The sequence below is a fragment of the Bos taurus genome, chromosome 6 (assembly GCF_002263795.3).
Source record: "Bos taurus isolate L1 Dominette 01449 registration number 42190680 breed Hereford chromosome 6, ARS-UCD2.0, whole genome shotgun sequence".
NCBI lineage: Eukaryota > Metazoa > Chordata > Mammalia > Artiodactyla > Bovidae > Bos > Bos taurus.
In genome coordinates, this window is record NC_037333.1 from 94,952,081 (window position 1) to 94,979,744 (window position 27,664).

The window sequence follows — 27,664 nt, forward strand, 5'->3', positions numbered from 1 at the left end:
CTCTTCTAGATTTTTAAAAGTCCAGTGGTACCCACTCTACATGCTCCTGCACACCATACTCATTCAGTTTTAATCGCAACTTCAAAAAAAAAAAAAAAAAAAAACCAGCATCCAGCAGAGTTGAGAAGGAATCTGAGATCTGATTTGCCAGACTCAAACCACTCTTCTCCACTGGTCACTCCTCCACTTAGCAATGCTCTGCTTACCCTGACGTTTCACTCTCAGAGGAAGTCGGAGGGCACCTCCCCACCCTCCAGGTACAGCTGAGCTAAAACTTGAGCAAGTGTCTTGGCCTTCTGGGGTCATCCCTAGACAAAAGTTTGATCCCTAGCTGGAATCTTGCAGGAGATGAAAGGGATACAAGAATGGCTGTTTCACTGGGGGTGGGGTTGGAGAATCTGAAAAACAGAGGAAAAGAAAAGGAGGAATTTCAGCGAGAGAGGCTCAGCCTCAGAGTCTCTTTGGCCCTAGGGTTTGGAAAGGAGGTTGATGGTGTCTTCAAGGTCAGTCACTTTCCTGCTCTTTCAGCAGACCCCCAGGGAAGAGGAGGTGGAGACACAAGCAACTGGATTTGCTTTGGAAAATCTTTGTCACTTGAGGCATAGGTGGTATATGGTGTCACAGGCAGGGGAACTTACCGATGCCATGGGCCTTAAACCCTGACAGCTTTGTCAGAGACTCAAGGGCATCACCTGCAGAAGGCACAGTGCCCAGGCTCAGCATTCTTTACTCATTCAGCCTGAAAAGAGGTAATGTCAGTCAAGGAGATTGTTGTGAGGGACCACCTGTCCTCAATCTCCACTTTCAGGATTGCCTTGCAAGGATCTGCTTACCTGTGGTAGTTAAGCCGGAAGCCTAGAGCTTGAGCCAAGCACAGCAGAAAGAGAAGGGGTGTTTAGCCCAGGATGGCATCCTACATAGGGCTTCCCTGTTGGCTCAGACAGTAGAGAATCTGCCTGCAAAATGGGAGTCCTGGGTTTGATCTCTGGGTTGCGAAGATCCCCTGGAGGAGGGCATGGCAACCCACTCCAGTGTTCTTGCCTGGAGAATCCCATGGACAGAAGAGCCTGGCAGGCTACAGTCCATGGGGTCACAAAGAATTGGACACGACTGAAATAACTTAGCACTGAAGTGATTTAGCATCTTACACAGTATGTCAGGAGCATTGTGCCCAGGCCATACACATCTGCGAGTGATGCACCCTTTCTTTCCCCTCTCTCCCTCCACCCAGTGGCTTCACTAAGTTGTCCAGGTGACTTTCTGTTAACAGCTGCCTTGATGTTAAGTATTCCAGCCAAGGCAGATTACCAATCCTGAAAAACAAACAAGTGCTTTATAGGCTTCTAATTATTGAGATAGGATTCCTCAAGTGGGACTCAATAATAGAGGAAGCAAGTTCTTCCCATCAGTCTTAGACCTTACCGGGCCAAATCACCTTATCAGGCCAAATCACAGCCTTTTCATTGAACTGAACAGTGAATAATGTACTAGAATGTAGTTTCAGGCTTCAAATATGTTTCCAGACGGAAATATTTCAAGAATGTAAGCCAGGTATACTTCTCAGATAAATGACAGTAGGGGCATCGCCTACACGGGAATTCTCGGTTCTCAGGTTTCCTGAAATCCAGAGCGCGCATCATTAATCATTCAGTGGGGTCGGCCCTTCAGTCAGTGGCAGCTCTGAGTAAGCTGAAGCGAGCCGTGAGCTAATCCTTCCTGCCACGGGGATCCTGGCGCGAGAGAGGACAACTGGACAGTCGGTCACATGCGTCGGTGGTGCCCAGACCCTGCCTCTCTTGCCGGGCTCCGAGCACGGCGTGCGTGTGCGCTCACGCTCCGGAACGCAGACCCGGAGCTACCCAGAAGGAAAAACCGATTCGGCGGCAGGCGGCAGGATGTTTAGCGCTACCAAGAGTTTCCCAGCAGGAAAGCAGCTCGAGCCCTGGCGTTAATTGCTTAAGGTGGCTCTCTAAACACTGAATAAACCCACTCCTTAGCTCTTTAGTAAATCAGTAGCCACAACAACGGCCAGAGCCTTCTACCCAGCGCGCCACACCAAAGCCTTCCCAAGTTGGGCTGCGAATCCTTGTTTGGTTCCTGGCGGCCAACACTTGGAGCACGGGCGGGGGATTCCCCCCGGCCGGGATGAATCCCCCTCGGGATGCAGTTCCCGAGACACCCCCGGGGCGGGGGTGGTGACAGTCGGGTCGGCTGGGCACCGGGGAAGTGAACTTGGAGACTGGATCCTGGGTAGGCGAGGGCGCGTTGCTGGGACGCCAGCGTTCCGCGGAGGTGCGAGAGGATGAGAACTCACTCACTCGGCATTTCAAGCCCCCATCCCAGGGGCTCGCGCGGGGCTGAATTCGGCGCCGCGTTGGCTTGAGTGGAGGTGGCCGTGCGGCGCGTGAGAACTGCTGGGGTGCGTGGCCCGGGTGCGCGCGCGCCGGGCGTCGGGGTGCAGCTTCCCTCCGCCCGGGTTCCCCTCCCATTCGCCCTCTCCCATCTCCTCCCTCCTCCACACCCCCGCCCCTCCCCGCACCGGCCGGAGAGTACACAAAGCGGCGGGTGAGGGGAAGCTTCGCAGGCGTGCACGGAGCAGTGAGATCACTGGCGTTATAAATATCCCAGTGCCAGCGCCGAGATCCGTTCGGGTGGCCTCCCTCTCTCTCGCTCCCCCCCTCTCCCTCTCTCTCTTCCCCGAGGCTATGTCCACCCGGTGCGGCGAGGGGGGCAGCGCCAGAGGCACGCAGCCGCGCAGGGGCTACGAAGCCCAGAACCAACCCTGCAAGATGCACTTAGGACCCCCGCGGCTGGAAGCATGAGCTTGTCCTTCCTCCTCCTCCTCTTCCTCAGCCACCTGATCCTCAGCGCCTGGGCTCAAGGGGAGAAGCGCCTCGCACCCAAAGGGCAGCCCGGACCTGCTGCCACCGAGAGGAACCCGGGAGGCGCCAGCAGCCGCCGGAGCAGCAGTAGCACCGCGACTTCCTCTTCTTCCCCTGCCTCCTCCTCCTCCGCGGCTTCTCGGGGCGGCCCAGGAAGCAGCTTGGAGCAGAGCAGCTTCCAGTGGAGCCCCTCGGGGCGCCGGACCGGCAGCCTCTACTGCAGAGTGGGCATCGGTTTCCATCTGCAGATCTACCCGGATGGCAAAGTCAACGGCTCCCACGAAGCCAATATGTTAAGTAAGTTGCTTGCTGTCCTCCAAAACCTGTCTTGAGCGGGTGGCGGGAGCATCGAGAGGGACCGCCGGTTATTCCCCAGGCTGTAAGCGCACCTTCCGGAGCCTGGGCCACTGGGATCCAGCCGGCCCTCGAAACAGCCGGGCGGGTTGGGTTGGAGGTGCGTCTGGGTGGCACGCACACCCTTACCGGTCTCGTGGGGATGGGGAAAGGCGATTCCTGAGGTACAGGCTACCCCGAGGCTGGTGCAGACAGGCATCTTGTTTCCAGCTTGCCCTGGTCCCAAAGAGGAGCTCCAACCTGTGCCCGGAGGAAAACCAAAAATCTTTCTCCTTGTTTAGTTTCTGTTTACCTTCTGCTTCTGTTTACCAGACTAGCATTTTCCACTGGGCAGCAAAGTGCACCCCTTTACCTGCCCATAACGGAACAGTTCTTTTAAAAATAACCAAATCTCACATACTCCCCTCTCACAACCGCTACCACAAACCCCAAATTGCTACATAATGTGTGTGCGTATATGTGTGTGTGTGTATCCGTATATGTCTCTTGTAGGTAGGTACATATTTGCACATCATATACATATAGGATATATAGGTATACCAGACAGGAGACCAGACGTTCTCTGACTGGAAGAAGACAGTGATCTAGAAAACTGGACACGTTTCGAGAGGGAGACGTGATGGACATTCGAATTATTAATTCCGGAGTTGGGTTTAGCAACGTTTAGTATCTTGAGACCATGACCAGACCTTGTGAGGAAGAGTGGCCGGCCTTTTGTCCTCCAAGGACAATTAAAGGAAAGTTCGGTATTTTAGAGAACATTTAGAGGCAGTTCAGTTCAGTACAGGTGAAAATTTTGTGGGTTTTTAAATTTAAGCCAAGTTTAAAATTTTCTTTCTTAGTTTAGCTCTCTCTCTCTTTCCCTCCTTCCTTGTCTCCTCCCTTCCACTCTGTCTGAGTTTCCAGACCATCACTGCGGTTCCTGATTCTTCTGTTTCTCCAAGGCAGCAGAGGGGAAAGATGTGTGGGACTGGGGACATCTCTGAGGACGTTTTCCTCGGTAGGGCCAGATGGCTCTTCCAGCCGGGGCTGGTCCAACAGATAGACTCACGGCCCGGGCCTCAGGGACCCAGGGAGAGTGGAAACGTGGCCAGGAGACAGCGCAGTCATCCGGCCCGGAGTCTCAGCCTGGTGGCTCCCAGGTGTACTTAACTTTCTCTGCCTCAAGCCAGTGACCCCACAGATTTCTTCTTAACCAAGCTCCGGAGGAGCGGGGGGCGCCACTGCGGGGCTGGCAGCCGCCCCCACGGGGGGTTGGAGATGCGCATATCGGTGTGGGGGGGGGGGGGCCGGCTGGCAAGCTCTCTCTTGGGAGTTCAGGAGGCGGGAAGTGGAACGCGAGCGCGTCCACGCCTGCCCCTTGCCCCTGACTGCTCCTACCGCCTCTGCCTTCAGCTTGCTGTGCTGCCCGTGGTGAGGTGGCTTGGAGCACCGAACCCCAGAGAGGGCCTTCCGCGTCAGCCCTAGCGAATGCCAGGGCCTCCCACATGCTCTTCAGAGGGGACTGTTTTTTTTTTTTTTTTAAAGAATGTATTTATTTTTGGCTGGGTCTTCCTTGCAGTGGCAGTCTTTCTGTACTTTCAGGAGCCCGGGCTACCCTTCCTTGTGGTGCATGGGCTTCTGATTGCAGTGTTTCTCTAGTTGCAGAGTGCAGACTTCACTAGTTGCAGTGTGTGGGCGCGGGAGTTGAGGCACAGGACTTAGTTGCTCAGGGGGATATGCAATCTTCCCGGACCAGGGATTGATCCTCTGTCCCCTGCTTTGGGAGGTGAACTCTTATCCACTGCATCACCAGGAAAGTCCGAGGGGCCTACTTCTGTGTTTTAAGGTTCATTGCACTCGTTAAACTTCTCGCCATATTTGGTGATAAAAGGCAAGGTCAATTAGGGTGAAGGGGAATTTCCGGAGATTTCAGGGTAAGCAAATGTTATGTCTAAGCAAGTGTTACTTCCATCTGTCCTCATTTTGTCCCACCCAGCTCTCCTTCCACCAGACATCAGAGCTCATTTCCCCACTTGTGGTAATCTTTCCCTCTTCCTCTTACAGGAACACTGTTTCTATTCTGTTCTTCCTGTTGTTCAGTAGCTAAGTTGTGTCTGACTCTTTTGAGATGCCATGGACTGTAGCCCACCAGGCTCCTCTGTCCATGATATTTCCCAAGCAAGAATACTGGAGTGGGTTGCCATTTTCCTTCTCCAAGGGATCTTCCCAACTCAGGGGTCAAATCCACATCTCCTGCATTGGCAGGTGGATTCTTTACCACTCAGCCACCAGGGAAGCCCATTCTTCCTGTAGTTTATCCCCAAACTCAGCCTCAACAGAGAATGACTTCTATGTTCCCAAGGGAAGATTCAAAGCTAACCTGCAAGGAGCCACAGGTTGGATCCCAGAGTGGGTAAAGGAGGTGTTGGAGCGGGTTTTGGTGTGCTAGGAATCTCTGAAAACCAGACTCATTCCCACAGTATTTACCCTCTTCTCTTGGAAGAAACCACAAGAGACAAAGATTTTTTGCAGCTTAGGCCTTTTGGAGGGGAAGTTATAGAAAAGTAGAGAAAGGGAAAATGAGAACAGATCAACAGAGAATACATTCAGCTAAAGAAGACATTGGCCAGTATTTATTTCCAAGGTACCTTTTATTTTAAAATCCACTTTGAAAGATATCTAACAAGAACAGACACAAAATGCTGCTTTGTTTCTTAAGCAAAACTAAATAAAAGTGCCTAAATAAAACTTTCTTAATTTAACTAAGAAATTTAATGCTTTCCTAATTCATTCCAGTTTATAACAACAGCCTTTCACAGTTTAGTCTGTATCTTTTGCTTGGCTTTCGATCAATTCACTTATTCATTCATGCATTTGTTCATGTACCCAACACAGGATACCTAGCTCAGCAAGCTTGATATTCTGGTTACTTGATATTGGGTTAGTTGGGATTTTTTTTTCCTTTGCCTTCTATAGGATTTTCTCACAGAGGAAAGTATAATTTGTTTAAATCATGGTGATTTTCAGCTTTGTGATATCTGGAATGTCCTATACTGTATCATAAGATTTTGCTACTGTTGATCCATGAAGAATTTATAAAATATGTCATGTTTAAAAGGACAGCATGTAATTTGAAAGTTTAAAATGAATCTCTGTCTTTAAGTAGCTGTGAAAGAGAAACAAGATCTGCTAATTGAAGTTGGTCATAGACCTTTTTGAAGATAGCACATGATGGTTTCCTGATACATATGTAAACACAGGAGTTGTTTATGGACTATTGGTTGGAGTAGATGAGGAAACATTTGCCCATATCTCTTAAGAGATGCTGAGAGAGCTTGGACCATGAGAACCATGGAGGATACATCAGTTTTACCTCATCATCTAATTCTACTGTCTATGAGTTAGCAGTGATGGAAAACACATTATTCTGACACAGCTTGTTACCTCTGTAAAGAGTCAAAACTCTGCCATGAAACTGCATTCTAACAGGTTCTTCTAAACTCCATAATTTTCTGTAATGTTTATCAGAAGAGAGAAATATATATGCATGTATGTTTCATGACTATCATTTGACATTAAAAAATTTCCAAAACCCTGAATATTTTTTGTTTTGTTATCAAAAGTACATTTCCCATAGATCTTGAAATATAATTTGTTTAGCTAAGGTGTACCACTTAATATAGTCTTAGCTTCTCATACAAGAGTTATCCCAAGTTTTAAAGACAAGAATCAAGCTCACTGCACATAAACTCTTATCATAGGAAATGCTAAGGAAGGATGAAGATGGGCAAGACAGATAGATGATAGAATTCCACTACTGAATGAAAACAAAACTTTCCTTTAATTTCTACATTTTCAAGTTTAATTTTAATACAATGCTTCTGTTGGCTTATCTTGGGCCACTGAAGGAAAGGCAGTCAAGTAACTGTCAGTTCAGGGAGCAAAAGCTTAAGGCTATAGCTACACAAAGACTAACCGTTCACATAAAATTATGGAGATTACAGTCATTTATTTTGGCTAGCTTTTAAAAATCTGAATTCACTGTCAACCTTGATATTAATGCACAGTCAACCTTTATATAGTCCCTGAAGCCTAAATAAACCAGAATCTATATGGAAAAACTCAAGTGGCAAATTTGCTAACTTAATGAAGACTGCTAAACTCAGATTTCAAGACTCAGATTTGATAATGACTTATCATGTTTGTTGCTGTGTGAAGCCAAGTAGAGAAACTTCAGCTTTAAATGATTTATCTTTGAGAGTTTTCAGATGCACTGTTGAAATCTTCTGAATACATGGAATATTTGTGTATCTTATTCACTGATAAAATAGAAAAAAGGGAGATGTCTACATAACTGTATCAACCATCATTGATAAAAGTCTTACTGTATTAAAAATTCTAGAGGGGACTAAGTGAACAAATCTAGATAGAGATTTTCTTATGGGAATAAGTTTACTTTGTAATGAACACCTAATGCTTGTAAGTAGATTAAGCAGTGCGAGACCCTGAATCCCTGCATCCTTCAACCTAGATGTCAATCCCAGAATTCCACCAACAGAGAATAATTCCTTCAATTTAACACTGCTTTTTACTTTTGATCCTCTTAAATGTGAGCACCCTAGGAAAGATAACACATTGTCACTTGTACTTTAATGTGAATTAATTTATACTGATCTCTCTCTCTTTCCCATTCCCCCTGCTGCTGCTGCTAAGTCACTTCAGTCGTGTCTGACTCTGTGCGACCCCATAGATGGCAGCCCACCAGGCTCCCCCGTTCTGGGATTCTCCAGGCAAGAACACTGGAGTGGGTTGCCTTTTCCTTCTCCAATGCATGAAAGTGAAAAGTGAAAGTGAAGTCGCTCAGTCGTGTCCGACCCTCAGCGACCCCATGGACTGCAGCCTTCCAGGCTCCTCCATCCATGGGATTTTCCAGGCAAGAGTACTGGAGTGGGGTGCCATTCCCATTCCCCCAGCAGGACCAAAATAGCAGGAGATTACTAAGACATATATTCATACATGTGTACACATGGAGTATCCTGAAAAGGAAGAGAGGTAGTGAGATGATCAAAGAAACAATCCAACTTACAAACATTCACTGACTGTAATCTGAGACACTTGGCCTTCCACAGTTTTTCTTCTGGCTACCATTTGGGCTTCCATGGGAATTGTAAATTCCCATCAAATTTATTATTGCTGACTCCTAAGCGGAAATTACTAAAATTGAAAAAAAAATCAATTTTAGAGAAATGCTTTCTGAAATTTATATACATGTGATTTAGTGCACATAGGTTTAAAACACTTAGAATTCTTTAATGAGTTATTGAGATTTGGCATAAAAATCAATAGGCCTGTGATCTTTTTAGGCAGGTGAGGGGAAAGAGGTTGAATTGTGGGGCCTGAAGAATCTACTCCAATATTCTATGAAAAAAGACATTGTGAAATTACTGTTGAAATGACTTTAAAACTATAATCTTACGAGTGTTCCCAATAGTACACTATAATTACATTAAAATTTAGAACATCATACCAAAGTTAACTTTTGAAAAAACAATTATTTCATTTAATCTCAGCTTGTTTCTTTCCTTCATTCTTCATAACTTGAAATAGAATGATTTTTGCAGAATTATATTTTCAAGGTTTCAATTAAATATAATTTTCTTAAAATTATAAAATCCTTTAGGTATGATCCAGCAATCCCACTGCTGGGCATACACACTGAGGAAACCAGAAGGGAAAGAGACACGTGTACCCCAATGTTCATCGCAGCACTGTTTATAATAGCCAGGACATGGAAGCAACCTAGATGTCCATCAGCAGATGAATGGATAAGAAAGCTGTGGTACATATACACAATGGAGTATTACTCAGCCATTAAAAAGAATACATTTGAATCAGTTCTAATGAGGTGGATGAAACTGGAGCCTATTATACAGAGTGAAGTAAGCCAGAAGGAAAAACATAAATACAGTATACTAACGCATATATATGGAATTTAGAAAGATGGTAACGATAACCCTGTATACGAGACAGCAAAAGAGGCACTGATGTATAGAACAGTCTTATGGACTCTGTGGGAGAGGGAGAGGGTGGGAAGATTTGAGAGAATGGCATTGAAACATGTGAAATGTCATGTATGAAACGAGATGCCAGTCCAGGTTCAGTGCACGATGCTGGATGCTTGGGGCTGGTGCGCTGGGACGGCCCAGGGGGATGGTATGGGGAGGGGGGTGGGAGGAGGGTTCAGGATGGGGAGCATGTGTATACCTGAAATTTAAAAATGTTAAAAATTATTAAAAAAATAAATATGAAAATAAAAATAAATAAATAAATAAATAAATTTACAGAATTAAAAAAAATAAATAAATAAAATAAGTATTGGTGGGTCTTCCCTGGTGGTCCCGTGGCTAAGACTTTGCACTCCCAGTACAGGGGGCCTGGGTTCTATCCCTGGTGGAGGGACTAGATCCCAAGACTGTGCTGCAACTAGAAGATCCTGCGTGTCGCAACTAGGACCTGGTGCAGCCAAATCAATAAATAAAATACTAAAGTAAATAAAATAAGTACTGCTGAAATGCCTTGCAATATGGGACACTCAAGGTATTTTAGTAAAAGTAGTAGGACGTTTACCAAAGAGTCTCATTTGAAATTATGATCTGTGCCTTTCACTTTGAAGTTAGTCCTATGTGACAGGAGAGGCCTAACTTGCCGATTTCATTCTGAGTTTATAAGATACAAAACCTGTCCTTTTTTTTTTCAGTGCCATTTCCTTAATTATTTGCAACCCTCTATGAATCAGACCCCAAAATCCTCATTTGAGCTGCACGGAGATGCATGTGTTAGCCAGAAAGAGAGTGGACTGGCAGGAGGGAGGAAGGGAGGAAAGACATATTGTTCTGATTCTTGATCAGCCATGATTACACAAGTGTGTTCATTTTGTGAAAATCACTGGGCTGTGTACTTCAGATGTGTGCACTTTTCTATATTGACTTGCTACTTAAAAAATAAATGATAATATTCAAAAAAAAATTATAAAATCCTTTTATTCTCAGGCAATATATCATTTTTTTGTACTGGAACTTATAAGAAAAGAAGCCATGTAGTATGTAATAAAATAACATTTTCACACATATTGTTTCATCTTCCCCGTATTTAAAATTTATTACAATGCAAATTTTATATAACATATACATGCAATTGGGAAATGAGTCAAAATGGGTCTTTCTTAAAAATAGAATATGTTGTCGGAAGCCAGTTATATAAACAAAATATTAAACAAACATTTACAGAGCCCGTTTGTCTTGACCTCTTAAATGTTAACCTGCAAACACATGAGAATTAATGAGAATTTTTCCCCCCACTAATACACAATAGATTACAAAACCAGGTGATTTTCCAGACAATAATACAGAAAGCCTTTACTAGTAAAGAGCCAGGCGTTAATTGAGGGAAACATACAATCAAGTCTTTTCTACCAACTCCACATTGTCTGTTTTGTATCTGTCATTCTACACATAGATGATTTCTTGTGTTCTCCCTGTCTCATTTTTTAACAGATGTCTACATAGTATTCTCAATTGTATTTATCATCTCCGAAATATCAAAAATCATTAATGCTATTTTCAATATCACCCTGTAATTTTGATAGAAATATAACTTTGCATCAGATATTCTAATCATGCTTTATTAATAATATTATTATTGTACTACATTATGTAGTAAATTTATCTTTACAAAGCATTCTGTGTGCTTTGTTACTATTTGATAAAATGATAATGCTTCTAAGTCTTTGGATACACATCACAATCAGTCTGTATCATAACATCTATTATAAATTGAATTTTGAAAACATTTTGAAGAAAAAAATTTCTAAGACACAGTGTTGTTTTGGTTTTTTTTTTAGGAGTTTTTTTTCCTGAAAGCAAAAGTAATTCCTTTCCAATAGTTTTTAGATTTGGGGGAGTTCGTTTTAAAGAAACACCCACTAATAAAGTGGTAGTGGTAGTTTTCTTGAGATGTGTTTTATTTACTCCAGGCTAAGAACACTTATTCATAAGAACAGTAGTTTCCCTATGAACTTTCTGTTCAAGTATTTTTTAAAAATGAAGTTGAATAAATAAGTGGCAGGATTTGCTACAGTTATAGGTATTAGGTCACATTATGCAACATTTAAGTGCTCTATAAAGATACTCATATATGTGTTTGTATGTATTATATACATGTATATCCACAATACACTGCTTCTTGTATATTGAATAATTTTATATATACTTCAAATACTGTAGGAGGAGATTACTATGTTAAGAAAATCTGATGAACTTCCCTATTCAACAGAGTCCTATTGAAATATGCTAATTAGAATATATGCTCAAAATACTACAGATTGAAATACTGAGATTTTTTTTCCTTCTCCCTTCCACTCCCACTTGCTTCCTTCCTTTCTTCCAAGGCAGGTCCCTTTATAGCTTTAATGAATAATATTTTATCTTTTTTATTTTTGCAATTTGATGTAGGCAGTTAACAAAAAGCCCTATGCTTTTCTCTTGTTCATATGGCATTACATATGAGTTTATGGTAAACAGGCAGGAATTCCAATTATATACAGACTATGAGTTTCAGCTTCTTAAAAATACCCTATGAACTGTAGTGTGCAACTCTTTTGACCCAGTGGATGTGAACTTTCAAGTTATTATAGGAGACAGAGGGACATAGACTTGGTAGTTCTCACTATGAAATACCAAGTATAAATGATAACATAATAAAATACCTCATGAGATTTTTTCCAGAAGAGTCATTCAAAATGCAAGATGTCTCAAACCGTAATCCATCAAACACTTCATTGAGCTAACAACCCCAAATTATCTATGGTGCTTTCAATGTCTTGTTATGTGTAATCTTGAAATAAGCAACCACTAAATGATAGGGTATGATATATATTGATTTATACTTTTATAATTATGGTCATTTGAGAAAAGGGATTTTTTACTTCATTGAATATTGTTTTCAAGGCTTCCAGTGATTTATATTAATTTTGAGTGCAGTTGTATGTGCTTTAATATTCAATGGACTGTCTTATCTTTGACCGAGCAACAATGCATGAGAATTATTTTGTAAAACATTTTAAACAGTCTTTTCCATTTCTCTAGAACTTGAAAAGATTCTTCTGTCAAACACTGATTATGAATAGTGACATCATTTTAGGAAAAAATGAGTGCTAATGAAGCACAAGCAAATTTTGAACCTTGAAATTTATCATTTTAAATGAATACTTGAGTGCTAAACCTTTTTTTCCTTTTACATAATAAATGTCACAATAAACAAGGATGTTCAATACTTTTTAAAAAAATCACAGTAATAAGGAATGGAAAGAGTCTCTGTAGAAATTTAAATCTTCACAATGATATATAGAGGAGTCTGTGTTTTATTTTGGGATTTCTGTCATCCTAGGTATTTTGGAAATATTTGCTGTGTCTCAGGGGATTGTAGGAATACGAGGAGTTTTCAGCAACAAATTTTTAGCGATGTCAAAAAAAGGAAAACTCCATGCAAGTGTAAGTAGAACTACTTTATATTTGTTAAAGGTGTTACAGAGATTTTACATGTGTAAAATGGAACGAGTGATTTTCCAAACTGATAGATAAGACAATTTGCCCAGAGAACTTTATGTTTTTCATTTTTATAAGATTTTATGTGTCCATTAAACCAAGAGAATTGTGTGTGTTTTTGTAAGTAATAATTTAAATATTTTATTTATTTGAAAAGATAATATAGAATCCACAAAAAGGTTTAAGGATAAGTTTATTTGAAAAAAGCATTCTCTAAGTGATTGTCATTATTTATGTCTTAATAGTGGTCCAAGTAAGGAGAAACATTATGGAAATACGATATTATATTTTAAAGTTACATACTGATGGTGATTGTGTAACCAGTAGATCATGTTATTAATTTTAAAAGCTACTTATTATGTCAAAAATGGAGTCTAAGTAATAAAACATATTTATTTTAATAAGTATGGTGGGAAGAAACCAATAATGAGATGATTTTGACCTTTAATAGAGAAATTTCATTTGAGACATTTTCATCTTGTAGTTTTTGTTACATCAAAAACAATTACTTCTTAAAACTACGAAGACTGATTCTGCACTTGTAAACACTTTTTTGGACTAGTTACGCAGTTTGTAATCAATTTATAAATTATAGATTTCTACGCTTTGTTCTGAAAATGCTCATTACTTGGGAAACACTAAAATGTTTTAAAGTTAGTAAAGTACATTTAGCTTAATTTTCCTGTTGAGAGTTTCTTTCATTAGTATTAGTGTGTATGCACAGCCCTTAAAGTTATTTATGCTTTGTCTGTGGTGTACTGTTTTGTCACACTAAATCATTTTAAAAAGCAGTTCTTCTTTAAAGCTACTCCTTTAATCCTTATTCACTTTAATTCTTATTAAATTGGAGAAATATGACTCCCAGTTTTCAAAGTATATAGGAAGTTTTAATCGAGCGCAGTCAATTGAAACTTACTAATTATGATTTCTGCTTTACAGACTTTTAAAAAATGGAAAGAGAATTTCACTTGGTTTACTGTTTAAGACTTTGTTTTCCTTTCTCTAGCATCTAAAGGTGGCTTGTTAATAGCTTTTGAAGGAGATCATAAAACTGAAGCTATTTCTACAGTTATTTGGGGATTAAATGAGATAATATATACAAAGCTTTTTAGAACAATATTAGGTACAATGTAAGTGCTCAATAAATATTACCTATTATTAGATAATTCAAATTTAAATACAATAAACTACTATAATCTCAGTTTATTAAATCTTTGTTAACCTCTTCAATCATCCATTGCAAGAGTTATAACTAGATTTACTTATCTCATTTTCTGAGCAGATTATTTTATTCTAGCAAATTACAATATTCATAAAATAATTGCTCTGGTTTATAACCTATTTTAAGGGGCAGTGTTCTGTGGAAAGCAGGACATGCCATTTTATTTTTAAAAAGATGTTCTAAAAATCCACACACAGAATGGAAAAGAATCATCAAATGCTTCTGCACTGAATAACTTTTCTTCGATCTACTTTGGTCATTAAAGATTGAAACACATTCAAACTCTAAGCATTATAATAATATGCAATTCCTGAAAAAAATTTTCTGTTATTGGTTTGCTTATTTTGGGTGAAAATATTAATTTTTAAAATATTCTGATTCAAGCCTTAGCATATGCAAAAAATAGACTACCTTGGGCCAGCTTAAGGATAATTGTCGCAGCAAGCAAAGTATTACAAATGGATGCCAATTAGAAAGGTCACACTGAGAGGTTAGGATACATGATTCCTCTGTCAAATGCAAGTAACAAATTTCCAGAAACTTGACCCAAATGTCTAAGGAAGGCTGGCTGAAATAATGCAGATAATGCAAAAACAGCATCTGTTATTCTTTCTCATCTTGGCAGGCTAAAAGTTATTTCATGGAGTAATGACTTTTAAACAGTACAAAGCAAGCCTTGCTCTTGTCACTCATTGAAGCTCTTTGATATAAAAGTCATTCTGATGACTTTGAGCTGAATTGAAGATAAAAAATTAAGCCCTATGATTATGTGAATTTTTTAAAAACCAATTGTCCAAGCCCACTGTCTCTTATTTGAGCTTTTATTATTCTCTCGATAGACACCTAATTAGATTATAAAGTGAATTATTTTTGAGGAAGTTGAATTTAGGTATAGTATTAGCCCTAATGTTTATTAGTTATATGCCAGATGATTTCCTTCTTCTTTTTAGTTACTAGTTAAACATGTTGAAAAATTGTTCTTATAACTTTAAATATAATTATTTGATTTAGTTTGACTTTTGCAAAGTTTCATCACCACTAAAAAGGCTAAAATGCCTTACACTTTCAAGATTAAATATATAATTAAGTGAGTTGCTTTAAATTAATAATTGTGCAGAGCCATTTAAAGAGTAACTTTATAATCATTTCAAAAAATAGCTATATAAAATCATCATGTTGTATATCTTAAACTTACACAGTGTTGTATGTCAATTGTATCTCAATAAAACCGGAAAAATTTTAAATTAATGAAGAGTAACTTTGGGGTTCTATTTACAAAGTGTGAACTATAAATGTAAAGTAGTCATATAATTCTGGGGAAAGTAAACCCATAGTATGTCGAGAAATATTCATGGATTATAGTAGATTTTTCTTGTTTTATATAGTAACAATCAGACTATTACAAATTAGTTACTAGATAGAGATAAAATATCTGTATATTTCTTTCAAAGTTCTTTCACTCACATTCTCTCATTACCTGGTTAGGTGAGGCAACAGTCTCAGCCAGAGATGTTAAATATTTTCCTAAGTTACCACAGTTAACAAAAACTTGAACCAGAATAACATGCTTTAAAAATTCTCTCTCCATTTAAACGCTATAATGCTTGGTATGGAAAAGGTAGCTCGAAAGAAGATATTTTGTTTCATTTGGAACTATTTACACTATTTTCAGCTATTATTTTATGGAAATTAATAGTTGCATGTTTTAATAATATTTTTATGCTACATTTTAAAGAGTGAATTCTGTGGTTCATCCTTAGACTATTTTTGCTTTCTTCTCTCTCTTTCTCTCTCATTCCAAGCTCTTTGGGAGGATCTTTTTCCCCCATCTACTTCTGTGTCTCCTGTACCTGATTTTAAAGTCTAGAAAGGAGGAGACGTGTGCACCATGAAACTTATCACACTGTTTTGTAAATGTTGGTCATTCAGTGTGATGAGGAGCTGCATCGGGAACCTCTTTTAGGATGTACTCCCGGAAGAAAAAGGAGATCTGTTTCATTCACAGAAAATCTTCTTTCAGAAAATGCTTCATGGTCAGTGGACACGAAGATGGTGAACAGTATTATCAGCCCAGAAAGCTCAGGTTTAGGCAACATTTATGCTGACCTCCTTTGTGTGCTAAGTTTGTTAATTCTGTAAGAGAAGTTTTATCTGGACTTCAGCCATCTCAGTGTGCTCTGCTCTGTGCACTCAGTCAACCAACACACTCATATTAATCTCCACGCAGCTCTGCTTCAGACCTTTAACTGCTGCTGCTGCTGCTGCTGCTGCTGCTAAGTCGCTTCAGTCGTGTCTGACTCTGTGTGACCCCATAGATGGCAGCCCACCAGGCTCCCCCATCCCTGGGATTCTCCAGGCAAGAACACTGGAGTGGGTTGCCATTTCCTTCTCCAATGCGTGAAAGTGAAGAGTGAAAGTGAAGTCTCTCAGTCGTGTCTGACTGTAGCGACCCCATGGACTGCAGCCTACCAGGCTCCTCTGTCCATGGGATTTTCCAGGCAAGAGTACTGGAGTGGGGTGCCATTGCCTTCTCTGGACCTTTAACTGGAAGACCCTAAATAGACAATGCAGTCAGATCCCTAGTGTGCAGGTTTTTTTCAGCAGCCGTTGCAAGGAGGAAGGTGTCTGGTCTTTTTCTCAAGATGCCTTGAGAATCATTGAGAGAAGCACGAGGTAATTGTTTCCCCAAGACCCTGAGGGTTAGTCAGAGCCTTCTCTGTGGCCTCTGTACTTTATCCACTTACTCCCAGGCTGAGGTACTAGGTGAGGCTGAGCACCCTTCTCTTTCGGTCTCTCTCTGCCTGCCTGTCTGTTCATGCTCCCTCCTCACTCTGTTCTTGCTCTCTTCTCAGGTTGCTTATCTTTATCCAGAGTCTCATATACGGTGCCTTCCTGGATTTATCTGAGATGGGTCTGGATGTAAGAGAGGGAGCTCTTGAGTCTGGTAGTTAAATTGTGTCATTCTTCTTAAACTGTATTGTTTTACTTAATCTTTCTATTCCTTGGCTTTATCAGCTGTAAAAGGAAGAAAATTAAACTAACAATACAGGGTGATAGTGGAGCATTTTAAATGAGATAATACATATAAAACACTTAGAATAGTCCCTGGAAAGTATTCAGCATTTAATGTTAGAACAGATCTTCCTGAATTTGCTCTCAGGCAGCTGTTTCATGATCCTATATCCCCTCTCTCCTCTTTCTGATTTTGGGGTCAGGCAGCTGTGACCCCCTTGGATATTTAGACCAGCCTCAAATCGCATTCATTATTGGCCTTTTTGTTCTTTTCTTTAGGTCCCAACTCGTCTTGCATACAGTAGCCTCTTATGTCCTGGGTTTTCCTTTTCCCAAGGAACTTAATTTGAAAGCAAGGATTTCCAATGGTCATAATCTCATAACTTTTTAAGATCCTTCTCGTGCATCGTATTTTTTTCCCTTAAAAATCTAAATCTTAGAAAAAGTGGTTATCATGAATTTGTCAGTCTTTTCATAAACTATATGTGATCACCCATTGGTTGTTGGGGGAAAACATTTTAGCTTATTTTAAACATACAGAAAGAAGCATGTGGTGGAATTATTTTTGTTTCTCAGGGTTTTAGGGGATCATGCTTGGAAGGAAAGCTAATTGCAGAGTTTACGAAACAGGCATGGAATGTATGCTTGATCAGCCCTGAGCAAGGACTAGAAAAGCCTCCTTTCTTGGTTTCAGAGGGTGCCAGCTGGCTTGCCCAGGATGAGAGTCTGGACTGGACTTCCTGAGCTGGGGGCAGAGTGAGGAGGAGTCCGCAGCCCCAGAGCTGGGCGTGTTTATTGAAAGGAGAAATGAAGGTTTGAGTGATGGCTATCATCATCATTAAAAAAATAATTTATTGGCCTCTGTAAAGGAATTGAATAGAAACTTCCCTTATCCTCTGTGTTGTGCTGTGCTAAGTCACTTCAGTCATGTACGACTCTTTGGGACTATATGGACTGTAGCCCGCCCCCTCCTCTGTCCGTGGGATTCTCCAGGCGACAGTACTGGAGTGGGTTGCCATGCCTTTCTCCAGGGTATCTTCCTAACCCAAGGATCAAACCCCTGTCTGTTATGTTTCCTACATTGGCAGGCAGGTTCTTTACCAGTAGCGCCGCCTGGGAAGCACCCCCATCTTCTAAGAACTTTCAATTTACACAGTAGAATTGAGTACCTAGTAACTCAGGCTAAAAAAAAAAATGGGTTCAGGATTCTACCTTTGCAGTAAATGTCAGTTTTCCCTTAATTTCACACTATGTTTATCTGGTTGTGCTGTGCTCAGTTGTGTCTGACTCTTTGGGACCCCATGGACTGTAGCCTTCCAGGCTCCTCTGTCCATGGGGATTCTCCAGGCAAGAATACTGGAGTAGGTTGCCATGCCTTCCTCTAGGGGATCTTTCCAACACTGAAGCTCTATTTTATTGAGGAAAATTACATGTAATGAATTGACTTGTAGCTTCGGAGATCCATTTCAGCCTAAAGTGAGAGATGGTGTTCTATGTCTCCGGTGGCTTGGGGAGTGGCACTTGTTTTTATCAGTATTTTAACACGGAGCAACTTTAGGGCAAGGTAGTACTGTACAGAAGCCTAGGAGATGCCCTTGGCTTTGCTCGTTGTTACTGAAAGAGCTTGAATCTAGGATTCAGTAGATGAGATTTAAGTCTTAGGCTTACCTTGGCATTTGGTAAATGTGGGGATTTAGAGGAACTAGTTTCTTTATTTTTCTGGCTGGAAAATCAGATAATAGCATCCTAATAGTTGTGGAATTATGTGAGAATGAAACAATATATGTAAAACACCTGGCCTCAATAGCCCAGCTCTTTTGAGCAAGGTGACTCAGACGGTAAAGAATCTGATTCAATGCAGGAGACCTGGGTTCGATCCTTAGGTCAGGAAGATTCCCCTGGAGAGGGCAACCCACTCCAGTATTCTTGCCTGGGAAATCCCGTGGACAGAGGAGCCTGGCAGCCTACAGTCCACTGGGTTACAAAGAGTCAGACATGACTAAGGGACTGAGAACTCATGCCTGAGCACTCACATATATTCCCTTGATTGCTCAGCATGAAGTATTGAGATACAGAATGGCCAGATTAGAGATTGCTAAGCAGGAAATATGGCCAAGCTCTGGAGATGGCACGGCTTGCCTACAACTGACCCATACAATACTTGTGAAGAGTAGGAGGCCACCTTCAGGGTGCGTGCTGCCCTGTTCTGGAGTTCTCTGCTTGGGAGCAGTTGGAGCAGGGTCTGGCTTTCGGCTTTCACTCACTACCGAAGGTTGGTACTTTTGTGCTGGGAACATCCTGCGCAACCGTACAAAACAGCCTGGGCTTAGGGCACCTGACCCGGGCAGTCCCATTGGCATGGGTAGTACTGGGAACCAAAACACACTGAAGGAACATAGAGGAACCGGAAGTAGGGATGCAGGCAGCAAGAAAGTGTTGTTTAGAGCACAATTTGGTCTATAACTGCGTTGATTACAGTCTATAAGAATAGTTTAATGATTTAATAATATTATATAGCCTTCGACAACATTTTAATTATTTGTATTTATTACTTAACTTTATAAAGTTTTGCAAGAGGCAAATCAAATAAAAAGTGAAATAAAGAATTAAAATTGATTAAATACCCCACAGACTCGAGGGTTTATACTCCAGGGCTTTGCTATTAGCCTGAATTCAATCCTCTTTATACATCTCTTTCATACATCATATATTTACTTTGATAGTGGCACATAATGAGAATTGGGACCCTATTAACACGCCCTCAGCTCCCTTGCTATAAGATTCTCAATCATCTTAGAGCATGTTGACTAAGAAAAAAACTATATTAAAAGGTTTTAGAAAGTTTTTTAAAAACATTGTTTCAGAAAGAATTCTCTGGTTTAATTGACCTTCAGATTTCAATTAAGCAGACTTGTTCTTTTGTGGAATATTACTTTCTTTGAACTGAATTTGATTTTTCTTTTAAATATCCACTGTGTGCCCTCTCCCTGTGAGGAGATGAGTAGAATCAAGGCAAAGTGTTCTCCTAAGCCCAAAATTCTTGTTTTATTTAACAGCACTGTGTTGCCCCACCTCTGAATTATTTCCATAGTTTCAAGCAAAAGTAGTGTAATTTAGTTTTTATTTGTTCTGTCAATTAAGACTATTTTAAATTATGTAGTAATCAGCCAATTTAAACATTTCATTTTAATTTTGCAGTTATGGCTTGTTGACTGTAACTTATTTTTACACTTGCAAAATCAAGGAGAAATTAAAGAGAAAAACACAGATAATTTAAGTCAACAAAGAACACAGGCAGAACCATATTAAATTGTCTTTCTTCGTAAAAATGGCAACCAGCAGTGTCTGGGATGTGATAGATAGTCAATAAACATCTATTGAATAAATTCAGAAAATAATGAATTAGAAACAAAGATAGGGGTTCTTTATGAACATGTTAATGATTGGTTTTGTTGTAGTGACTGATGGTGGTAGGATGAAGGTGATGTGTGTTCTGTTTTCAGTAGCTTATTTGAAATCTGATTCACCTCTCTACTTCACACCTGAACTGTAGATAAAGTCTTTATGTTGACTTCACTTTTTCTAGGGAAATAATCCAGTTCTTTTATTTATTTTTTAAGTTTTTGGTTGGAGGATGATTGCTTTACAATGTTGTGTTGGTTTCTGCTATAAAACAACATGAGTCAGCGATAAATATACATGAATCTTCTCCCTCCTGAGACTCCCTCCCACCCCCACATCCCATCCCTTGAGGTTATCACAGAACACCACAGCTCTATTATTTTAAAAGTATATATTTTGCTAAAGGAGTTTTTATAATTCCAAAAGAATTTCAAAGGTTAAACTTAGCCTGGTAGATTTATTATCTAAAATTGTATAATGGCAAATGTACAATAAATAATTCTGCTGCTTGATGACTCTGCTATAGAGATGTTTAATGAGTAACATTAAGGATAGCCATGCACTGCTTCCCTGGTGGCTCAGGGGTTAAAGCGTCTGCTTCAATCCCTGGGTTGGGAAGATCCCCTGGAGAAGGAAATGGCAACCCACTCCAGTATTCTTGCCTGGAGAATCCCATGGATGGAGGAGCTTGGTGGGCTACAGTCCACGGGGGTCACAAAGAGTCAGACACGACTGAGCGACTTCACTTTCACTTTCATGCACTGCTTGGGGTTCCCATCTTGTCTGAAAAGGGCCAGGAATATTGATAGGAACAGTCAGTTTCTCCAGAAGAAACTAGATCCCCTGATGAAAAAAAACTCACTGAAATGTTCATTTCAAATGATTCTGTTCCATCGTAGCTGGAAGAATTTTTCAGACAAAACATTAAATTAGAAGTCAATTAAGAAAACCAAAACAGTCTGACTGCCTTTGCTTCTGTTTCAGTGGGAAGTTTGGAATGGCTAAGGGCCTACAAGTAGTGTGTGGGTCCTCAGAATTCTATCTCTATACTCCATGTGACAATTAAGTGCCCCTTGAAAAACCTAGAGCATGAACAGTCATCCTGGTAAAGGCTTCTCTTAAGAAAGAACATGAATCTTGAGCAGAGGAGGGGGAGAGGGAGAAAGTTTTTAGATGCAATAATTTTAGGGACAGTATTGCTATAGGTTAGGTGTGTGTATGCATGTGTCTGTTGGTCACATCAATTAAAAAAAATACAGGTTTCTTCTTTATTTTCATTGACACTGTTAGGAGAAAAAGGTTAAATTATACAGTGCTGCTAAGTCGCTTCAGTTGTGCCCGACTCTGTGCGACCCCAGAGATGGCAGCCCACCAGGCTCCCCCATCCCTGGGATTCTTCAGGCAAGAACACTGGAGTGGGTTGCCATTTCCTTCTCCAGTGCATGAAAGTGAAAAGTGAAAAGTGAAAGTGAAGTCGCTCAGTCGTGTCCGACTCTTAGCGACCCCATGGACTGCAGCCTACCAGGCTCCTCCATCCATGGGATTTTCCAGGCAAGAGTACTGGAGTGGGGTGCCAACACTTTTAAAAAATTTGTCAAAATTGAATTAAGTAATCACTGCTGTCTTTATTTCAGGAAAATGATTTTTGTGTGTGTGTGAAACTGGGGTAGAAGTCAAGTCAAAGTATAATGTACTGTACATTAGAAATGTTATTCAGACATATTTTAAGAAAAAAAATCTGAGGCAGGATGAATATACGTGCTACTGTTTTTTAATGAAATCTTCCACACCTTTCTATAATGCTTGTCCATTTATGTAGCAGAAAATATTCCAGAAGACTATTGCTGTTGTTCAGTTGCTAAGTTGTATCTGACTCTTTTCCACCCCGTGGACTGCAGCACACCAGGCCTCCCTGTCTCTCACTGTCTCCCAGTGTTTGCCCAAGTTCATGTCCATTGAGTCAGTGACACTATCCAACCATCTCCTCCTCTGCAGCCCTCTTCTTTTACCACATGACTATAGTTTTTATTTTACAATAAAACTTTGAGATTATCTAATTGAATGGGAGAGCACTGATGTCCTTTTAAGAGCTAAGTTGACAAATCTATGTTTGGTTTGTAAGAAAGCATTTTTAATTGAAGGCCAATAAGAACAATAAATGTCTCCTCTTCTAAAGGAATGTCAGCATAGCACCCTTGTCCTAGGTATGGGCCAGTAGGTTAGGATGTGATGAGAGAAAGCCATAGACAAAGGTTCTTTAAAACACTAGATTATAGCCTGCTAAAGACCCAGTCAAAGGAATTGCCAGTAGACAGATTCTCAGATACATAGTTTCAGAGTCCTCAGATAAAGAGCTTTTTGACTGAACTACACTCTACACTCGAATGTAAATAACTTAGGTAGACTGTCATGTGTAAGATAAATGTGCTATTGGAAATACTCTGAGATTGGTTGTCTTCTGATATTGTCAGTACCTTTCAAAACTCAAAAATTCTATGTGGCCATCAACAGTAGGTATATGTAGATTGTTTTGCAGTGTTCAGACTTCCAGATTACAAGGTTGGGATCTGTACTGCAGAAGAAAGCTTGATATTATTAGAGAAGCAAGGAAACTAGAGGACTGTTAGTTCCAGTGTGGAACTGAAGCAGAGCATATTAAAAAGCAGAGACATTATTTTGCCAACAAAGGTCCGCCTAGTCAAAGCTATGGTTTTTCCAGTAGTCACGTATGGATGTGAGAGTTGGACCATAAAGAAAGCTGAGCACCAAAGAACTGATGCTTTTCAACTGTGGTGTTGGAGAAGAATCTTGAGAGTCCCTTGGACTGCAAGGAGATCGAACCAGTCCATCCTAAAGGAAATCAGTCCTGAATATTCATTGAAAGGACTGATGCTGAGGCTGAAACTCCAGTACTTTGGCCACCTAATGCAAAGAACTGACTTATTTGAAAAGACCCTGATGCTGGGAAAGATTGAAGGCAGGAGGAAAAGGGATGACAGAGGATGAGATGGTTGGATGGCATCACCAACTCAATGGACATGAGTTTGAGCAAGCTCTGGGAGTTGGTGATGAACAGGGAAGCCTGGTGTATTGCAACTCACGGAGTTGCAAAGAGTCGGACTGAACGACTGAACTGAACTGATGGAACCTCTATGATATATAAAGAATTATATATATAAACAAATATATATATTATATATATAATATATATGTAGTTGTTTAGTCACTAATTCATGTCCAGCTCTTTTTTCAACCCCGTGGACTGTAGCCTGCTGGTCTCCTCTGTCCATGGGATTTCCCAGGGAAGAATACTAGAGTTGGTATTTAGTGTTCATATATATGGGTCAAGATCCTTAGTATTCCAAAGCCCAAGACGTTTGTACAAATGGTCCTCCCTGAAATTGTGAAACCTAGTCCAGGATAGGGAATTCTACTTCTTTGGGAGTTATGGACTCTTTTGTATTTGATGAAAGCTAAACTCCAGATCCTTTTCCTAGAAAAATATTTTGATTCTCACAATAGCCTTATGGCTGCACGTATTGTGAACAAGGAGCCTAAAGCTAAGAACTCAATTGGCAGAACTAGCATTTGATTGCAGGTCTATTTGGCACCATCTCGCGCTCTTCCCCTATGCTGTGTTCATTCAACTTCCTCAGTACGGCACACTGAGCCTTTTCAGAGCTGGTACTGGCCTACTTTGTCATCTTTATCTCTGGGTCCTTTCTCTATGCATCCTAAGTGAAAGTCACATTGAACAACTTATAGTAGCTTCCTGATGACCTGTGAACACACCGTTGCTGTTCCCTGAAAAACCTCTCATGTCACCTGATTACTATTATCTCATTGTACTTTAAGACTCAGCTCAAAAGTCACCTTTTCTAGGAAGACCTTCCTGCCCTCTTCGCTGCCACCTCTATCCTTTTAGATGCCTTGTACCCTCTGCATACCACTATCATAATTCCATTTATCAAACTGCACTGTGATGAATGTCTACTTCTTTGCTTATTCCACTGTTCTGTGAGCATTTTCAAGGGCAGGTGTGTGTGTGTGTGTGTGTGTGTGTGTGTGTGTAGAGGGAAAGAGAGAGTGATATCTGCCTGAAGTGTTGCTAGTGACTCCAAAAGGTAATTTTTTTCTTCCTGGCATCAAATAGACTCTCCTGTATCACTGTGTGAAGATGAATTTTTTCCTAAAGAACTCTTAACACATGCAATATTAATAGGGCCATATGCTACCCCTTTCTCAGCACCAGGAAGCACACGGATGAGACTGAAAACTGTATTCTTGTTTCAAAGGATAACATGACCCCATTTCTCTGAATGAATTCATGTTTTACCAGGCAATTGTTTCTTAGTAATATAGTACTATTTACTTTCTTGATGGTTTAGGAGGGGGAAAATCTTACGTTAAAAGTTAAATTTTTAACTAAAATTTTCAATGTATGTTAAAAAGAGCAACAGAATTTAAATATATTGAATTCCTGTTATTTTAATATACACTGATATTATTTCACAATTGTGTAATTCGTAGTAAACCACCAGCATTACAAAGATGAATGAAGTAGGAATATAGAAATGAAAATAGTAATTTTAAAGCAACTTTAAAAGAGGCAAATGTGTCTTTATAAAGAGAATGGAGTCGGAGTGCAGGGGCCAGTGGAATTCTTGTTTTTCTTTATAGTCTTCTATAAAGACTTCTATAAAGACTTCTTTATATTACATGCTGAAAATATTATCATTGCTTGAATTTCCTCCTCCTCTTCTTTTTTTTTTTTTCCTCTAGGCCAAATTTACAGATGACTGCAAGTTCAGGGAGCGATTTCAAGAAAACAGCTATAATACCTATGCCTCTGCGATACACAGAACTGAAAAGACGGGGCGGGAGTGGTACGTGGCCCTGAACAAGAGGGGGAAGGCTAAACGGGGCTGTAGCCCCCGGGTTAAACCTCAGCACGTCTCTACCCACTTTCTGCCAAGATTCAAGCAATTGGAGCAGCCGGAACTTTCTTTCACAGTTACTGTTCCCGAAAAGAAAAAGCCACCTAATCCTGTCAAGCCAAAGGTTCCCCTTTCCGCACCTCGGAGAAGTCCTAACACCGTGAAATACAGACTCAAGTTTCGCTTTGGTTAAGACTTACTTTGGTTTTGTGAGAAACCATGGAGTCTCCTCAGGAGTTTCTGCAGCTGTCCTCAGTGCTCTGAAGACAACTTCTTGGACACAGCTTCAGCTATATACTACACTGTATTGAAGTCAGGTCATTTGTTTCAGCTTGACTGAAACAAAAATGTTTTCTGATAGTAACTGAACTGGAAGTCTTTGTACCAATATAGGGAGTTCACGACGACATAAAGCCTTTTGCTTTATGCTTGGTGCATACAGGGATTCTTTTTTGGAAAGTTCAACAGTGGGGACTATGTATTTTTCTGACTTTTACAGATCAACCTGAAGAAAACATACATGATACATTTTTATTTTTGGTTTCCAAAGAATATTTTGATGGAGATAAAAGTATTTTATTAGATTTTTTTTTAAAGTACCTCTGCATTGAGCATATTTTCTTACTTTTATTATTTCTAATTGATAAGATATGAAACAACCATTTTAATGCAGTTTATGAATTATAAATATGTTTATAGACCATTTTTAACATGTGGATTTCTTTTTCATTGTTCTCATTCATTGCACTTTTAATTTTTATTATGATTGTTTTTCTACCATACCTCAGATCATGTAAGTTTAATTTTACATCTTAAAATGTTTAAATTCTCTTCAACAGCACTAAAGGCTCAGCTTGTGTTTGTGTGTGTGTGTGAGTGTGTGTAAATTCATGATTTTATATATGGAATCCTGTCTCTGTGGTGGCTGGGCTATAATGGGTTAGAAGTAAGGAGAAAACGTAAGGAATTTTTGGTGGAATTAAAAGTTGAGGCAAGGAAAAGAATTAGAGGTTCAAGTGCACTGATTTTGCAGTGTTTATTGATAGCTAATTCTACTTTGCCTTCACTTCCCATTTTATCTACCCCCTGCCCTCATTCTTTAAAGCTGGAGAAATACATTTTATTCTGTCCATCAAGCATAGACTATGAAACCAGAGTGCTTAAAATACCTCTTCTATGACCTTCTGCTATCTCCACTGTATAGATCCACAGGGAGCAACCCATTTAGTGGAAAAACATGGAGAACCGAAGGAGATGAATCATGTAACAGTTATCCATGTCAAGTCCCATTATCTAAAATATTATTACTCAAACACTCTTTGAGTTTCCTATCCTAAAGGTAAACACCTCAGTGAATAGATCTGCCCTTTTATAAGGAAAATTTCTATGTATATTTTTAAATAGTTGGCTATGTGACATGGGAAACTTAATCTGATGAGTTGAAAATGGCACTTAAATGTCAACCCAAATACTGAATGTTTGGTATAAGACAGAAAATTTAACTGAAAAGAATTTACATAATTTATTTTCTTGGGTAATCATTTTTATGGAGTTCTATGAGATAGAAGTATTTTCTTCAGAAAGGTGGCAATAAAAATGGTAAAGCTAATGTTTAAAAGTATGTCCCACAGGAAGAGCAAAAATTGTGCACAGAAAGTATGTGATTTGTATTTAAGCACGTTTCTTTTCTTTTAAAAGATATTGCTAAACTGTTTTTTTTTTTTAGAAACACAGCATAGTTTATTTTGATTTACAAATGCAAAGTGGAAACGCAACAAAATTGAACTTACTACCATTTAAACAGATTGCTATGTTTCAATAGAAACTATACACATTATATATAATTTATATAAAATCCATCCATCAACTAAAACATCATATGTATATCTAGTATGGTGTTTTTATTATAGAACCAACAATCTGATTAAATGTTGTTTGCATTTAATGCATGACTTAAAAGAAATAAAATTCTACAAAAGTTTTAACTAATTTATATCTTAAAAATCTCCTGGATTAAATGAAACAATGAAATTTTGCCAACAAAGGTGTGCCTAACTCTTATCTAATTATCATATTTTCTTACATACATGGTAAAAGCTAAAAATAATCCTCTAGTTTATTCTGATTTATTGTTTAAAATTATACACTGTATATCAAGTTTTTAGTGCACATGAAAAATAAAATTGCAGAACAGGAGAGCAGTAGACATGTGTCCCAAAATGGGCAAGGAAAATGCAGTATTAATGATGGCTAATAATAAAGTTAATACAT

General features: G+C 39.8%; 1 protein-coding gene across 2 annotated transcripts; it reads left to right on the top strand.

The window, feature by feature from the left end:
* The first annotated feature begins 2,588 nt into the window (after positions 1-2,588).
* On the top strand, positions 2,589-27,288 carry FGF5 (fibroblast growth factor 5). 2 transcript variants are annotated; one of them, NM_001078011.2, is made up of 3 exons: positions 2,819-3,179; positions 12,663-12,766; positions 25,239-25,622. In NM_001078011.2, the coding sequence occupies exons 1-3, from the start codon at positions 2,819-2,821 to the stop codon at positions 25,584-25,586; spliced, it is 813 nt and encodes a 270-aa protein (NP_001071479.2). In that variant the 3' UTR covers positions 25,587-25,622. The 2 variants fall into 2 exon arrangements, with proteins under 2 accessions (XP_059743565.1, NP_001071479.2); XM_059887582.1 differs by lacking the exon at positions 12,663-12,766 and having other exon boundaries at positions 2,589-3,179; positions 25,239-27,288.
* The last annotated feature ends 376 nt before the right edge of the window (positions 27,289-27,664 follow it).

Excerpts from the sequence above, each read along its gene's own strand:
- FGF5 (NM_001078011.2), top strand. The coding sequence starts at position 2,819 with ATGAGCTTGTCCTTCCTCCTCCTCCTCTTCCTCAGCCACCTGATCCTC. Across the intron at positions 3,180-12,662 it reads CCACGAAGCCAATATGTTAA|GTATTTTGGAAATATTTGCT; the intron begins GTAAGTTGCTTG and ends CTGTCATCCTAG. Across the intron at positions 12,767-25,238 it reads AAGGAAAACTCCATGCAAGT|GCCAAATTTACAGATGACTG; the intron begins GTAAGTAGAACT and ends TTTTTCCTCTAG.